General features: G+C 38.6%; 1 protein-coding gene across 1 annotated transcript in view; it reads left to right on the top strand.

The window, feature by feature from the left end:
* Dgk (diacyl glycerol kinase 1) overlaps positions 1 to 15,339 on the top strand; it is an 87,567-nt gene extending 72,228 nt beyond the window's left edge. The window contains exons 11-20 of the mRNA XM_071582636.1: positions 3,279 to 3,484; positions 5,745 to 5,936; positions 7,088 to 7,349; positions 10,968 to 11,092; positions 11,337 to 11,474; positions 11,559 to 11,714; positions 11,966 to 12,107; positions 12,670 to 12,804; positions 13,972 to 14,153; positions 15,024 to 15,339. Coding sequence (XP_071438737.1) covers positions 3,279 to 3,484; positions 5,745 to 5,936; positions 7,088 to 7,349; positions 10,968 to 11,092; positions 11,337 to 11,474; positions 11,559 to 11,714; positions 11,966 to 12,107; positions 12,670 to 12,804; positions 13,972 to 14,153; positions 15,024 to 15,113 — 1,628 coding nt within the window. The 3' untranslated portion in view covers positions 15,114 to 15,339. The remainder of the gene's footprint in view (positions 1 to 3,278; positions 3,485 to 5,744; positions 5,937 to 7,087; positions 7,350 to 10,967; positions 11,093 to 11,336; positions 11,475 to 11,558; positions 11,715 to 11,965; positions 12,108 to 12,669; positions 12,805 to 13,971; positions 14,154 to 15,023) is intronic.
* Positions 15,340 to 17,706: the final 2,367 nt, after the last annotated feature.

The following is a 17,706-nucleotide window of genomic DNA, read 5'->3' as shown; positions in this document are numbered from 1 at the left end:
CTCAAGGACCAGGTTTCCGAGCGATACAAAACTTCACCGCATGTGAAAGTTTCCACTACTCTTTTCTTTACACTTTACTTAAGTTCTTATCACCAACTCCCTCTTTGTAAGATTCTTTACAAAACCCAATTTTTCTTTTAATGCCCCTACTACTCTTTCCATCCTCCTGCACAATGCTTCCAACATAGCTTCATACCGTATCTATCAACCTGAATTTTGCAATGCGCTGACAAATGATTATAATCTTTTCTTGATTTCTTGTTACGATATTTTTCAAACATCTATATTTATTAAATATTCCCTCACCTGCATTGTCTTTGGCTAAACCAACGGGACGCGTTAGTGCACCAATATTTAGTATGAAAAATGCTTATCTCTGGTTTTGCATCTATGATCATCCATCGTCATATCTTATAACTTCTAATGTAATTTCTTCTGAGCATTCATAAATATTTTCTTTATTACCTATTTTTTAAAGTTATATTGCATTAGAATAAATTGTTTTGACTTCAACTTTTTAAATATTTTTCTCATTACAAAAATGAAGGGCATTACAAAATCTGATTATGTCTACTTTTGAAATCAATTTCGTCCTTTCACGACAAACCCTTTTTGTTATACTGATATATCTGGCATTTGCAACTATTTTATTGATTAGCCTACTTCTTAGTACCTCTCAGCAGTTACCATTCTATATTTAAATTTTGTGTTGCAGTTTATTTTAATGGGACAATGACTTTATATTTTCGGTGCCTATTATCTATTGTGTACTCCACTGAAAGAGGATCTCCTTGTTAAAGGGGTAACATAACGACGACTGTGATTTGACCCGAACTATAAGTCAATTTACATACTGAAAAAACGATATAATAACTACCAAATACTTTCGTCGAAGCGCCCTTTGAGTGTGTGTACCCTTTCTTTATCTTCGAGGAATTTCACCCCGGACGAGTTTCTTCAGGCTTTGTAATTCCTTTCTGAATCATCCCCACGATTCTTCAAGCCACCCTGCGGCAATTTCCCTTTGTCCTCGCAACGTTTGGAGGCGCAGGAACACTCGCGGCGTGCCTTTCATGCATGGAATACACCGGCACAGGCCACTCTACCCTTTCCACTCCCGCTCCGCCATAGCGGTCACGACCTCCACCCTCACCCTTTGCCCGCACCTTTCCCCAAAACACACATCTTACATCCCTACTCCCCATTTCTCCGTCGCCACGGTAAACCGCATGTCGCCTCCTCCTCGCCAAATACCTCCTTCGCTCGTCCAGTCTCGTCGGTCGGTTCCTTTCATCTCCCTTCATCAAAGGCTCTTCCGCCGGCGGCGCCTCCCGCGGTCCCCGATTCCCCTCCCAGGGAACCCAAAGCCTCCCCTTGCTTCTCCACATCATTCACCGCAGTTCCCCTCCGGCCTCGCGCCGTCCCATCACCAGCGCCACGCATTCAACCACTTTCGCCGGTAAAAAAAATCTCTCCCTTCTCTCTCACCACCGCAGTCTCGCCAAAAAAGTAACGACATCCCTTCTGACTGCTCTTGAATTCATAGGTTGTGAAGCATAAGAGAGGGCGGCCTTGCCTAAGTATGCGCAAGGGGACATGAAAAGGCAGCCGGTCATTCTTGTGCTTTCACCGGCGGTCGCTAGAATATAATATTTCTTCGTCGTCATTCACAATAATTGTTTACCATTTCCTACAGATTAATGATGTTCGTTCCAAAAGCAAGCCAAGGCTAAAAAGACAAAGTCTACCACGTGGTGAAGACAAAGAGGAAATAATTACACCGAGTATTACCATCACGAAATTCCTTCGTTTCTCAATCAACAGGGAGCACTCGTCACGATTCACAATAAATCCCTAAAAATTTCAGAATTATATTTGATAGCCTTGTGCATTCGTTATAATTCTCCCCAGTTGACCTTTTAATGAATAATTCCCCAAAGTCTTCTGAAAAGCTTCTAACACCTGCCTAATTCATTATTTTATCAAATTTTACATATTTCTGTTTGTTTTAATATAGCTAAATTTCTTAAAATGTCCGAGGAATCTAAATCATGCGTCAGTGCTTAGGAGCCAGTAAGAATCAAACTTTCAAATAACTATTTCCATGGCGCTTGTTTATAAGCATATTTTTCTCTTTGCTTCAAATACTAACGTCCATGTTGTAAATTTATTTATCACATGACGAATTTCACACCGGTTATAATTAATGCAGGGAGTATATAACTGTTACAGAGTTAATTTATATGCAACCTAAAAAAACTGTCTGCGTACGCCAGTTTATTTTATTTATTCCGTGAGACAAAAGAAAAATATGAACTCACCTTTGTATGACCCTTGAGGTCCGAGCACGCTGCCACCATCTTTGTTGAGGACTTAAGCGGTAGACAAAGACAGAAATCCGATCAACATCTTTTCATGTTTGTTGCGATCTTAAAACCTGCAACTCACTGCTCTTCTTTTTCAATACACTGCACACCTAGAAAAAATACAATAGTTCTTCATGATACAACTTGAACCTGATAAATTCCTTGTTAATTTAAAATTATTACCTACTGAATTTTTAAACTGAATGGAACAGAAAATTAAAGTAAAATTGTTAAAAAAATTAATTTTGATGGATATAATGGGTTTAATATAATATAGAAATGAGTAAAGAAACCACGTTAACTTACGGGGGCAATCCTAGCTCTGACCCTTTTAGCATCTCCATTTCAGATAAACGTCCGGTCAGCATTAGTGCTAGTACTTTCCCTGTTGATTCCGTCTCCATGGAAACAAGGCTTCGGATTGGCTTACAGCCCGGCAACAGCCAAGTGTATTGGAGGGGGGGGGTGCGATTAAGTGTAAGAGCCTACAATGAAAAGACAAAAACACCGCGTTCCCCTAAACGCCATCATTTGGTATTTGCATGTGAAATGCATAATGCTGTGACCAAGTACTTCAATCCCTTTTCAAAAAAAAAAGGAATTACTATATTTAGCATCCTCGAACAGTGATGTCATTACACAAATTCAGGGAAACCATCGGGGACCTGGGGAGGTTCCAATCGTTCTCTTGGTCAACGAGAGGGCAGTGTAGCAGTATTTGATGAAAAATTTGAAATTTTGTACTCCCCAAAGTAATAATTGAATGAAAAACTTCTTGTGAAAAGCGATGACGAAGAAGTGTTCGTCAATACAGAAAAATACACTTTGTCCGATTCGATAATTTGATACAGAATTCATACTAAGTGTTTGTAATCAATCTCGTTAAAGTATATTTCTATGTAATCTCCGCAGTCTGCAAGTACACTGTGCACGAACGCTGCGTGCAGCGCGCCCCCGCTTCCTGCATCGCTACCTACGTGAAGTCGCGGAAGGCGGGCCTGACGCTGGCGCACCATTGGGTGGAGGGCAACTGCCACGGGAAATGTTCCAAGTGCAGGAAGACGATCAAGAGCTACAACGGGATCACGGGTCTGCGGTGCAGGTGGTGCCAAATGATGGTGAGTGCGCATTGAACCTGCAGCGCCACACATCCCTCCCCTCACGAGCCGAGAATACTGGAATCCCGCATGACGATAATTCTGTCGCAGGATATCCTGCGCACAAAGTCCTGAAGAAATCGGAATAAAATCCTGGCGATTCAGTTCCTAAAGCTAATGATTTATCTGCCAAATAAGATAATGATCAAGCAAAATATTTTAACGTTTTCGACGTCCATAATGGTTTGCCATGAGCAAATCTTCGAGTAAACTTGCCCTGATTGCTAACAAGATTCCTCTAAAATGATCATCTTCTGTATTGATAGAAATGAGCTCTTACGGCTAGTAATATATAATAAATGTAAAACTCCAATAGCCGTAAACAGTTTACCTTTCTAAACAAAGTAAAAATGAAATTAGTTGGCTAGCGCCACAAGTCAAGAAGGGGTAAAAGGTAAAAAAGGATAATGAGGTAGGTAAAAGGGGTAAAAGGTAAAAAAGGAGAGGATAAGAAAGGTGAATACGAATACGCGTATTTCGGCCACAAAGTAGCCCTCTTCAGCGTACTGAAGGGTAATCGTCACTACAACACAAGTCGAAGTGAGAAAGGGTAAGGGCAACCCGAAGAATATATAGTGTTACATGTGTGGGGGAGGGGGGGGGGTTGGTGACAAAGACAAAAGCCAATGGACGAGGCTGATGGTAGAGGAGTTTGAAACGATAGGTTATGTAGTGAGGGGGAGGGGGAATTACACGGTCAAGGAAATGACCGTAGCAAAAAGGGGAAAAAGTGAAAGGGAAGCTTAACACAACCGTTAAGCGAACGTAGATGGGGGAGGGAGAAGTGAAAGGCAACCTACAACAAATAACCGTTGAGGATGTGGGTAAAAACCGTTACAGAGGATGAAGGGCATACCACAAGAACGGAAAATTGACGGTTAGGGAAGGGAAAGGAAAAGAAGCACAAACGTAGAAGAGACTATACACCCCCCCCCTCCCCCACACATGTAACACTATATATTCTTCGGATTGCCCTAACCCTTTCTCACTTCGACTTGTGTTGTAGTGACGATTACCCTTCAGTACGCTGAAGAGGGCTACTTTGTGGCCGAAATACGCGTATTCGTATTCACCTTTCTTATCCTCTCCTTTTTTACCTTTTACCCCTTTTACCTACCTCATTATCCTTTTTTACCTTTTACCCCTTCTTGACTTGTGGTGCTAGCCAACTAATTTCATTTTTACTTTGTTTAGAAAGGTAAACTGTTTACGGCTATTGGAGTTTCACATTTATTATATCATCTTCTGTGTGTTTCCAAATATCCTGTACTTGTGATATATTTCGGGGATTGCAAGAGAATTATGATTTGGAAAATATAAATGGACACGAGATCAACGAGTACACATAATGGATTGGCAGTCATTGACCAACGGGGCCAATCCGGATTTTCATATTGGTAAAGCCAATATTAAATTATTCCCCATTGGCTTTATCTTTCGACACCACTATTTTATCCGTGGAAAGTTAATTATAGTGTGTTGTGCCCCACCAATGTTTGAGAATTTCACAAAACAATCAATGATTTTGGCATCGGTGTCGTGAAAAATTTTACCGAGGCACGATCTTTATGAATGAGAGAAACGTAGGCAGGGGTATTTTTGATTAATTTTATTTTAGCCCATCTGATCTACTTAACCTGTTTAGGAAAATGATAACATCTCATCTATTTTTGTCACCCTTAGACCCATGAGTGTGCGTACGTAAATCCAGCAGTGAAGCGATTGCATACCAAACGCATAGGAGGCTATCGTCGTAATTATCTTCACTTTATCATAGTATCTAAAAATGTCCGTTAATTTCAAATTTGATTGGGTTTTTCATATGCAACCACCAGATTTGTACGATGAGTGGTGCTATCATGAGCTAGCATAAAGGTCGTGGATTTCAGTATTCATTGGACGTCGAATAAATTAAAAAATAATCTTTATTAAATTCTGTTCACAGTTCGAAAGATTCTTAGCTCTTTAAACACCTGACATCCTAACTCTGTCTAGCTTTAACTGAAATATTATTTGATGTTCTACAAAAGTCACTGCTGTTTTTTCTTTAGTCGTTACGTCCATTCTTTCGGAAAAAACGTTCATTAACGTGGGACATAATCCCTGTTGAAAAGAAAGGCACTCTTTCGAATACTATGTTTTTGAGAAAAATAAACAATAATCGAGTTTGGTGGTAGCAAGTTATATTTCATGCGTCTGTTCATTTTCCATTGCTTTGCAGCTACACAACCGGTGCGCTTCGCAGGTAAAGCCTGAGTGCAACCTAGGAGAGCACCGCGTTCACATCCTACCGCCGACGGCGATTTGCCCGATGGTGCTCGACCGGCGACGATCCTTGACCAAGGACGGCCAGAGGAGGGGCAGCGTGCGGAACAAGACAGAGAGCGGCGGGGACGTGTCGCCAACTCCACCGGTGGGTTAAAGGGTCATCGGGGTTGAGTCGATCATCGACCCGAGGGAGCTGAGTGTAACATAAAGGGCACTCGAAACAGACACGGAGGACAACCGCAAAGGGGATTAAGGAACCGAGACCACTGAGATCGTGGATAAGTGAAAGCAAGTGACGGCCGATTCGCAAGAGCGCATATAATTTGTCACCAAAAATAAACCCATGTTGATTATTCATCATAAATATTTTTAAATTGTTTCATGGTGAAAGGTCTGCCGAAGACAGGTGAAAATTATTATTAAATCAGAGGTTTTTAATAATGTTAAAATTTGGTACATTTTCGGCTGGTGGCAAACGAAAACTCAATGAAGAGCGTAATGGACCGTTTCGAAAGTGAACTAATGTTATAGCTTAGTTGAGAATTTTTTAAATTAGTTTTTAAAAGTCGTGGAATTTAAAACATTCAATTGAAAACCCTTTCATGGTACTTTCTCAAGAATACTAAACGTTACTTTGATTATATACGAGCTATTGGCTGATAATCATCAATAGGCTAGTCAAAAAAATTATTTTATAGGTAATCGCATACTGTAAATAGTTGATGGAAATCATAGGATTACACTCCTATACTCTTTATACAAATTCGATTGATAGTTACTTCACGAAATTTTTTCCTTGATAAAATAATGGTATCGCTCGTAAAATGTAGAGAAAGTCAAAGCATATTGATGAAAAGAACCATAGCTAAATAAGTGTATAATTAAAAATAGCAGCTGAATTGGCATACGTATGATCTACTTTACATGCCCGAATGTAGGAAAAAATAGTTTCGACATAATATAACAGCAAATTAAAAGGTTTTCAACCTTTAAATTGATTAAAAATGAGTTTTATCTCGAACAATAGCATTGGAATCAATTCATCGAATTAGCGTGACACCACTGAATACCTCATTGCGTCTCCCAAAATTCGTTAAAAAATGCATAGCGGAGGAAAATGCGGGCCCTACAAAACTTAAAAGCACTCGTACCACACACTTTGCGCTCGAGGATAAAAATATTTTTATCGCGCGTGCAGGCTCGTCTCACACGTTTATAAGTCCTTGACTTCAATTTCAGTCCGGACCCGCCACGCCGGTGCCTCCCCAGGACCAGCGCTTCCCGTGGCCCGGGGAGCAGCAGGGGGGTCCCATGTCTTTCCAAGTAGCCCCACCCCCGGGAACAAACCCCCTCCTCGTGTTCATCAACCCCAAGAGCGGCGGGCGGCAGGGAGCGCGGATGCTGCGCAAGTTCCAATACCTCCTGAACCCTCGACAAGTATACAACCTGGCCAAAGGCGGTCCCACCCCTGGCCTGCAGCTCTTCAAGGACGCCTCGTTCTTCCGCGTCCTCTGCTGCGGAGGAGACGGCACCGTGGGATGGGTCTTGGAGACGATGGGTAAGCCAGGATATAACGCCATTTCCGAGCCTCCCCTAAGGAGGCCACCGGCTCCCAATTACAAGGGTTTCGCTGGGTATGAGCCGGAAAGGGAAGGTGTGATTGCGAGGCTAGACAAAGCCGTGGGTGAGCAAAGTGCGGAAATTAATTTTCTGAGTCCCTGAACCTGTGGAGTACTAGAGAGAAGGGATGGCATCCGTATAGCTAGGAATCCTCAAGCTAGAGCTTCCGTTAGTCACCCCTCCGCGGTTTCAGCTGATCGAGCGCAGCTCGTAAGCCAAAGAGATCCAGAGAATTGAGATGAATATCTGCCCTTTAAGGAATGGTTGGCCCATGCGAGGGTCTTTCATTAACGGAGTCACAGCCACCAACTCCCTTAGATGTTTTAATCACCGCCTTCCGGTCTAGGGTTTAACACCAATGTGTTCTCATTGACCAAACTCTCCACAACCGATAGTTATTATTAGCACCACGTCCAAGAGGGTTGATTGCTGTTTGAGATCGGCTTCATATCTAAGTGAAGTGCAAATGGCATTTTTTCTACGACTGCGATTACGAAGTAATCGACGTTTTGATAGAGATTTTTTCACTTACTATATACCTTTCTCCTATGTTGGAGTTAATTTGTTGACCACGAATTAAAATATATTGCCTAAAAACGGATAAATAATAGGACATTTGTCGCTTTGGGACCAAAACTCATAGTCTTAGAGAGCATTTTTAATCTGACCCTGGGGAAAAAACCTAAATTGAAAAAATCATGAAGTATTACTGACCCTTATTGCTTGGGTATATATTATTTTTCTTTGTTTATGATAACCCTTACCCTCAAATATTACCTAATAATAATAATTATTATTATTATATGATTTCAGTAATAACCCTACTAATCTCGGGTGACGACAATTTCGCTGGCCATCCTGCCTGCGACTTCAGATCGAAGGAATTTTTTGAAGCTTTCTTGACTGCCTTATGGACTGGTAGTCTAGATATGGCTGGCAGTCAAGTACCGCGCTCCGATTTCATAGTCCCTTTCCACGCACTGCTTAGTGGATATCCATCGTCCCTGTTGATGTTTAGTGGTTTTTTGGAATTTCAAGGGCCTCGCGGATTTGCCGAGGAAAATAGCGCTTGTCCTTCGCTATTACTTTCGACCCCTCGAAATCGATGACGTGTCCCGGCTCACTCCAAGCACGCTCGGCGATAGCTGATAAGTTAAATTGTTTCTTTCCTTCACCCTGCGATGTTCTTTAATCCTTGTAGTGAGTGATCTGAAGTTTCCCCGATGTAAGATCTACCACTGGAGCATGGCAATATGTATGATCCTTCTGATAACTCCTTAGGGATGTTCCCTTTTGGTCCATGCAAGGGGCTATTTATTTTGGTCACAGTGTTTAACCTTGTCTCCACGTCGTGTTTGTTGGGGATCGTGGCTATCCTTTCGGAGGTCCCCGCGACATATGGAATGGTGACTCGCGCCCTTGGTTGTGCTGCTTCTTTCACTCCATTGTCATGGGTGGTCAGCTGACGTGATTTCTTTTCCACTTTCACGGTCCTATTTAGGACCATGTCGGCCATGCATCAATGCCTGCGTAGTGCAGTCGTCAGGTGTTTGAATTCTGTCTCCAGGGAGTCAGCGTCGGATAAGGTGCACGCCCGGTGCATGAGAAGGGACATCAAAGCGGGCTTTTGAGATGGATGGTGATGCGAGTCAGCATTGAGATACCGGTCCGTGTGGGTGGACTTACTATGGACGGCATGTCTCAAGTTCCCGTTGCTTTTTCTCTTTAAGATGACGTCAAGAAATCGTTATTGTCCTTTTACCATCTCCATCGTGAACTGGATGCTACTGTGTTGTGCATTTGGGTGTTCCAGGAACCTGTGTAATTCTTCTTCACCGTAAGACCAGATTACAGGCGTCGTCTACATGCATATCGAAGCCAAAGCATTTGTATTTTTTCATAAGTGTTTAGCACGTTCATATCAACTCGCTCCATGTACAAGTTCTCTAACACTGACGACAGTGGTGATCCCATTGCTGCACCTTCTGTCTGTTCATAGTCATCAACATTCCATAGGAAGAAAGTATCCCTTAAACAATGCTCCACCAATTCTTCACCACTTCTCAAAGTACGCCCCATTATTCTCCACCAGTCTCCTGGTGCGCCCGATGTGGTGAGTCCTCTGGCGACCTCTACTGAGTCTTGGATTGGCACGTTGGTGAATAGTGACACCACGTCGAAACTAACCTTGATGTGTTCCTTTTTTCGCTGAGATTTCCAGGATTTCGACGAAGTGGGCTGAGATCTTTACGTTCGAGGACGTTTTTTCGGCGTAAAATTGTAGTGACTGGGCCAGATACTTGGCTAAAATACCACGAAAACTTAACAGGGCAGATGGATATCCATTAAACAGGGCGTGGAAAAGGACTATCCAATCAGAGCGCGGTACTTGACTACCAGCCCTATATAAGGCGAAAAAGAAAAGTATATCCTAAAACGGGGTTTCCGTATTGTTGTTGTTATGTTTCAACTATATATTTTATATTCATTCTTGTACGCTGTTCTTTACGGAAATAAAAACCTTTAAAACTGAACTGCTTCGAAAATACCTTCGACCTTGAGACGCAGGCAGGATGGCCAGCGAAACTGTCATCACCCGAAGACAACCAACGCGGATGGAGAACCCGGGAATGCAGAGAGAAGCATGTTCATATTTTAACTATCACAAGAACATTTTCCTCGTGAATGGAAGCGTGCCCTGATTAGGCAATTTCCAAAATAGAAAATTTTAAGAGGAAAAAAATCCACCTAATTTTCTTCGTCATATTTCCCTCTGTGAGCTTTCACAGATATGTAAATGAGCAAGTTACCGTATATTGAAAATAAAATCTTCTTTTGTGGTTATTTTCCAGAAGTGGGCTTATTTTAAGACATTAGTATATAATTCTTAGCTTTCCTATTTGTATCAATACATTAACTTTACACAAATATTCCCAGCATTCGTGGTATTGTGTTTTCATCTATGATAAATGGAGACAGGTTTTATAGCAATTTTCAAAAGTTAAGTATATTTTGAAAGGAGGAGAGTCTGTCGTGATTTTTATATTTGCGATTGAATTATATATATATATATATATATATATATATATATATATATATATATATATATATATATATATATATATATATATATATATATCCAAAAAAGTAAGAACACAAGAAAACCATAATGCACCAAAAAAACAAGTTATGCCAATTGACTACTAATAGATAGATACTAAATTTCTACACCCCAACTTTCAGTTTTGACCATGGGTAACATACGAAAATTAGGTGATTTGGTGAAGAACGAGGGAAGAACTAGGACCAGAAACTGATGGACTCTGAAACAAATATTCACCAGTTTTACGATGCTTTCTCTGGCTATCTTCTGTCACTGAAAGCATATGTGCCTGTGTTGGTGCAAATTTCCCATTAGATCTTCTTTTTCCAACAAGTTCCGAATAATTCCATTCTAAAAAATGAACGGTTCAAGAGTGCTGCATAGTTTTGGTCGGCTCAAAATGTAGAAATCTTTTGTGTATTTCTGATCTGTCACAACTTTTCTTGTCTTCAGATCGGGTGCGCCTGGAATGCCAGCCAGCGGTGGGAGTGGTACCCCTCGGCACAGGCAACGACCTTGCAAGATGCCTTCGATGGGGTGGAGGCTATGAGGGAGAATCTTTACCCAAACTGCTGAAGGTAACTACAGAAAGATACATGCTCAAAAGAATTTGCACCACTTGGCAACCTTTTCTCCTCCCTTACCACTCTATGCTGTGGGCTGAAAGCATCTATCAAAAAGTTCTCACACCAGAATATTAGAATTAGTTTTGGTAACCTTAGTTGCACACAAAATATATTGTCATGTAGAGTTTTAATCAGAACTTTTATTGTAATTTTTGTAAGGCCACTTATTACCTGGACTGTTTTCTCATCTCTCCAGAAACTTGAGAGATCAACGCCAGTTATGATGGACCGATGGCAGATTGAGGTGTCTGACATTGCCGAAGATGACTCAAAGCAATCTGATGGTGACCCAATACCTTACAACATAATTAACAATTATTTTTCAATTGGAGTGGTAAGTTATCAACTTTAGATATAACTCATATTAATAATTCCCGGTTTGATGCTCATAACATCTCTCTCCTTTGATTTGCCCCAGGATGCAGCAATCTGTGTGAAATTCCACATTGAGAGAGAGAAAAACCCAGAAAAATTCAGTAGCAGAATGAAAAACAAACTGTGGTATTTTGAGTTTGCCACATCAGAGCAGTTTGCTGCCTCATGTAAAAACCTTCATGAAGACCTTGATATTGTGGTAATTATCCTCAAAATATATCAAGTAGGATGTAATCCTAATATTTCCTAGTTGTGAAATATAACCCACATATGGCTAGCAAATTTATTTATAGGGGAGATGACTTCTAGCATTAATTGTTGGAATTACTAAAAAAATTTCACCTGCTGTAAAATATTGTGTAGCACTATAATATGGATTTTCAGGCAGTATTCCAGATGTAAAATATTTGCATAACAAAATTAAATGAAAAATGTCCCTTCTTTTGACAGTGTGATGGTGTATCCTTAGACCTCGCAAAGGGACAAGCACTTCAGGGAATAGCCCTTCTCAACATCCCATACACACATGGTGGATCCAACTTATGGGGAGAAAACCATCAGGGCAAAAGGAGAAGCACAGATCAAGGAGATGGTCAGTGATACTGTTTAACTATCAAAATTTGGGGAAAATCTATGGCTCATTACCTAGTTTTTGGGGAATACATTTTTGCCTTGTGGATACAGCCAGAAAACGCCTAGTGGAAGATGACTTCCTTTGTGATACAGGCTTTAAAGAAACCAAAGTTACCACCTAACCCCTAAATATGAATAAAAGTTCTAAAGTTTCACACAGTAATAGTTTACAAATAATCAATGTTTTTATTCTTCTCTCTCTCTCTCTCTTTGGAATAGTTACTCACCAAATTTCAAACAGCAGCTGTCAGGGACCTGGGTACAAGGATAATTATTGCCCCCTTTCTTCCCACTGGCTGCATGATTGCATTTCCCTGCCTTTTTATAATAGCTTGTGAGCTAGCAACACCAAAATTGACATCTGGACAAATATTTGATAGATCGTATGCATGAAGTAATATACCTTGGCATTCAAAATCCACCTGAAATGTTCAGAGAATTGAAATAGATGTTTCAGATATCATGGTGAGAGTTGGATACTTGGCTAATATGATTTATGACCTACATTATTTTTTTAACAGGAATAGCTAAGGGCCCAATGGCACGTCTTAGATCGCACACCTGCTTTTGTAGAAAACGTGAACTTCCAAGAGTGCCATCTGATGTTCCAAACACTCCATGCAGCAGTTCTATTGACCTAGGGAGTGCTATACAGGGTAATTTAAAATTATATCATTTATATTACCTATTATTCATATCATTGTTGTAATGCTCTTTTTAATATGACCATTACAAATAAACTGCTAGTAATTTTATCAATTATGCTAAAATCGGAATGCCTGATTATTTATTTAGTGACTGTGGTCTTTCTACAGGGTTCAGCAACATAACTTCCTTTTTTAAAAGCGTTTTTGTTTGAAAAAATGAAGTTATGTTGCCATACACTGTACATTGATCTGAAATAGTAGTGTAGCAAGCATCTAATAATTTAGCTTTCCTCTCTAGTCATAACAAATTCTAACTGGAAACCTAGTCTTCAGAGTAATTACATTTTATGAATTGAAAAAAAAACATTGAGAGGGATTGGCAAAAAATTATTATAAATTATACAGCTGTTCCAAGGCCATATCTGAAAGTAAAAGAGGAAGGAAGAAGGAGTTAAATATAGAAGTAGACGGATGATGAAAGAGCAAAGAGGGAGTGGGGTAGGAAGAGGGGAATGAAATGGCACCACATAGAGGATGCCATTTACTTATCAAAGATGGAGATACTGGATGAAATCGTTATAGAAGTGCTGTTAAGTAGGTGTGGTTCATGGATAAAAAAAACTCTTAATGATTTCTGGCTAAGGTTGGGTGATGAGATGAGTGCCATTTATTAAAAAACTATGGAGTGAAATAACTTTCTTGCAAATAATGCCACCCGAGTTTTTCAAGGAATAGCACTCTCCTTAACATCCAACCTTTATCAAACAGTGTTGAGAGCCATCTCCATTCTTGAACTAAAGTAGGTTCTCCATTGTCTCCTTCTAATGTCATCTTCAAAAAGGTCTTTTCCATCCACAAGCTAAAGTACTTCCTTACAGTCTTCATCTTCAAAAAGCAAGTGAAACATTGTGTGTGGCACCTTTCCCTTCATTTGTTCCCTTCCATCTTCCTTATTCTTGTCCTCATTTTTAACTCCTTGTTTTCTCCACCCTCTTAGTTTTGTAATTACCCAACAATACAATCTATATTTACTCACAGGCCATCCCCCAAAGGTCGGAAAATAATAAAAATCATAATGTAGTTATACAGCTCTTCTGTGCTCAGACTTTTACTTGGGTGAATTGGGAGCCTATCATGCACAATGTTAAGTATTAATGAAGCACCAATATTTTATAGATATTGGTGACCGTCTGATTGAGGTAGTCGGCCTAGAAAACTGCCTACACATGGGCCAAGTACGGACTGGTTTGCGTGCATCAGGAAGGCGCTTAGCACAGTGTTCCTCTGTTGTAATTAAAACTCGAAAAAGATTTCCAATGCAGATAGATGGCGAACCTTGGATGCAGCCACCATGCACTGTGAGTAATGAGCCAAATAACTCAATTTTTTATTAGAAATTAATAAATTTTTATATTCATCAATACAGAGAAACTGTGAATTGCTTTAACCTTTTCTTAGTAATTCAATATTTAATGATAAGAATGAAACCTTTCTTCACCTTCAAATATGTGTATGGAATATATAAAATGCACATACTATATTAGATGTAAGTAATATGTTCATTGTTTCATTCCTGTTTAAGTGCATGCACATTATTGCTGGAACCCAAATAGAAATTAATTGCTCCAATTATTTACTATAGGGATTAAGCGGAAGAAAAATCTAGTTAACATATGCCCATTCTATTATGCAGCAAGTATTCTTCATTTCAGATTGTTTTTTTCTATTGTAGAACAAACTTGAAAAAATAAATGGGGAGAACAGTTTCAAATTTACCCAGTGAATTGAAAATATTTTGAGCTATGAATTGTATGAATTTAAATCACTTTTAATAACCTAATTAACCTAAATTGAAATTATAGCTATGTATTTTTAAATGAAAATGATGATCTATTTGCTAAAGGGGTTCCCAAAGTATGAGGTTCACTTTGCTTGGGAAAACCAATTTAATGGGTAACAATTATCTTGCCTTACAAAACAAATATGCACTGATGGAGATAGAATTTATTTCTATTTTGCAATAATGGTTTGGACCAAAAATATTTCAGAACCCCTATCAGAGTTCAAATGTTCAACTTATAGAAGGATAAATACGGTAATCAAAAGGGTTTCTCAATTATTTGTTATTTCACATTAATGGTTCATAATAAGTTCTGTGACTCCAAATGGAAACTTTATGGCTGCGAAGGAAAGAGATATAATTCATGTTTTGTGTCCTCACATATCAGGTTCATATAACTCACAAAAACCAAGTTCCAATGCTGATGGCACCACCTCCCGACAAACGGAAAAGCTTTCTTTCATTCCTGAGGAAGTGAGAGAGATGCTCAAAAGGACAAGTAAAGGGTGTGAGTGCACACTGTACGTGTTTCTATCTCCCCCTCATCACCGTGGTCACCAAATAACAGACGAAGATCCCTGTCCAGCCACGTTGATGAATGATCCACTGCCAATTGGCCATCAACTTGCTCAAAGTTACGAGCCGATGCAACATTTCAAACAAGAGAGCAGGTATTTATTTAAAAAGAACTTGAGTGAGGTTACGCACGAAAGAATAAAATTAATATATGAATGCTTTCATTGAAAATAAAAGCTTAATCTCTTAGGTTTTCACCAGATTCACAGAATTTGGATATGTATTTATGTACTCATGTACTAATCAATGGTGCTCACTGTCATCTTTACTCTTATAATTTTAAATACTCAAGAATGTGTGAAGATATGAGGCAGGGAATTATTATAACTGGCCGACAGCACTTACTCTAAACATGTACATTGTGTCCAAGTCAGCATTTTAATTTCATTAAACAGAGCTTCATTCTTCCAAATGTGCTATGTAAATGTCAACCATAGTTTTTAACTCATCACATTTTTATTGCCAATTTTTTTATAACAGTCTGTACATCTCTTTCTAAGTGAGAGTTCCAATGCAAATAATTTATTTTTTTATTTATAAATATTTTAATGTTGAATGAAATCTTATTTTTATGGAAAAGAGCCATCACATACATTCGCTAATCTTGATTTAATTGAATAGCAACTACAAGGGATAAGCTAATGTCACTGAGCTGGGTTAATAACTCATTTATTTCGGAGGACCACTATCCTTGGTTGTGTAATTTGAAAAGCATAATATTTTTTTTTAAATGTGGTACCTAAGTGATTGTAAAAATTCATATGTCCTTAATAAAATGTATTAAACATTCTGGAATTATATAAAATAATGTAAAATCTGATTGTGACCCAAGGAAAAATAAAAATAAACCCTTAATTAGGGAAGATGGCCCACTTATCAAGTTAAAATTATCTTAACACATCCTTCATAACTTGGCAATATAAAATCTAGAAACTAAACCCCAGCATTCTTCCTGGGTTTCAAAACATATTTCCACTACCATGAATTTTTGCTGCATGAAAATTTGCTAAATTTTGATGGAGAGCTAGTTATTTTTTTACTCATTTCGTTATTGCTATCAGTGAATGTTAAATGCAGTGAACCCTTGATACAATACACGAAAAAGAAGAGGATTGCTCTCAATACCCAATTCAGCATCCTCAATAGTCTAATATGGAGTTGATTATTTGTAATAACTTTTATTCTCCAAAAGAAAACAATACAGGGATGTCAAAATTGACCTAGTTAATATCTACTTTAAATACTAAAATTAGAATTGCCGGCAACCCTTTCAAAGGAAATTGAATGAAGAAGGTTCACAATTATGGAAACGGAATTTTTTAGTTCTTACAGATACTTAATTGGCAACATTAAGTGGTTAACCACTCAGCCATCAAAAAAACAGACATTGAAACAGAGGCAAGAGTTCAGACATAGAACTTATGAATAAAACTAGATTCCAGCTGATGTATTGTGATAAAACTATCTTATGACAGTTTGATGTCCTAGGCATCTCTTACCCACATCCCATAGATACTTCTCTCTTTGCCTATCTTCTCATCAGGTTAATTAAGTCCGAGTAATTCTGAGCAGAGCAATACATAAATATTTGCTGCATCCAGATGAAACCTTGGTCCTTCAATTTTTTATGACGGCTTGGAAAACAAACATGTCATACAGGTATAAATACCTGTAATGTTAGATACATTTCCTCTTTTTTCCAAATAGGACAGGGATTATATTATCCAGTGAATGTTACATAGTCAAAAGAATTTGATTTACATCCATTGTGCCACTTCTACACAATATCATCTCCCTAGCATAAAAGTAATTTTTTACATAATGAGTTTTAACTTCACACACCCACAGTTGTCACTGTGATGAACTCTCTTTAATTTATATATTACTGGATAAATACTGGGAAAAATCTAATGAAAGGAAATTCAAAGACTTGTAAGGGAAATATAATGGATGCTTCACAAAATATTGATAGTATATGTATACTGTGAGGAATAATGTGAAAATGCTTGCATGATGTAGGTAATGCTGGTCCAATACTGAGAAGTACACTTATAATGTGCATATTTCTTTTAAAATAATTAAGCCATAATTACTTTCCTGCATGAGTTTAGCCATCTCATTAACTATGCTATTAGAATTTTATCAAGATGCAGGCTAAAATTACAGAAAAGTTAAGAAATATCTTAATACATTCCTGATTTTCATGAACCATTTTTAAATAAACTGAGTCTGAATGAATTTCCATGCAAGGACATGATCTTTACCATGAATGTAAAATATTGTGTAACTCAGGGCAGGAGCTATTTCAAAACAAAAGAGTTGTCATCTAAAAGAAACAAACTAGATAAGCAATATATGGCAAAGCAAATTAAGTGCAATATCTAATTCCTCACTTTGCCAAATTTTTTCATCAAATGGCAATCCAAAGAACAGTATAACTTAGATAATTATTTAAAATAAATGCAAAATTAATTCTAAAACTGTAATTACAGGAA

The sequence above is a fragment of the Hetaerina americana genome, unplaced genomic scaffold, assembly GCF_022747635.1.
Source record: "Hetaerina americana unplaced genomic scaffold, ioHetAmer1.1.p SCAF_1, whole genome shotgun sequence".
Taxonomy (NCBI): domain Eukaryota; kingdom Metazoa; phylum Arthropoda; class Insecta; order Odonata; family Calopterygidae; genus Hetaerina; species Hetaerina americana.
This window is presented reverse-complemented; position numbering and strand designations above follow the sequence as displayed.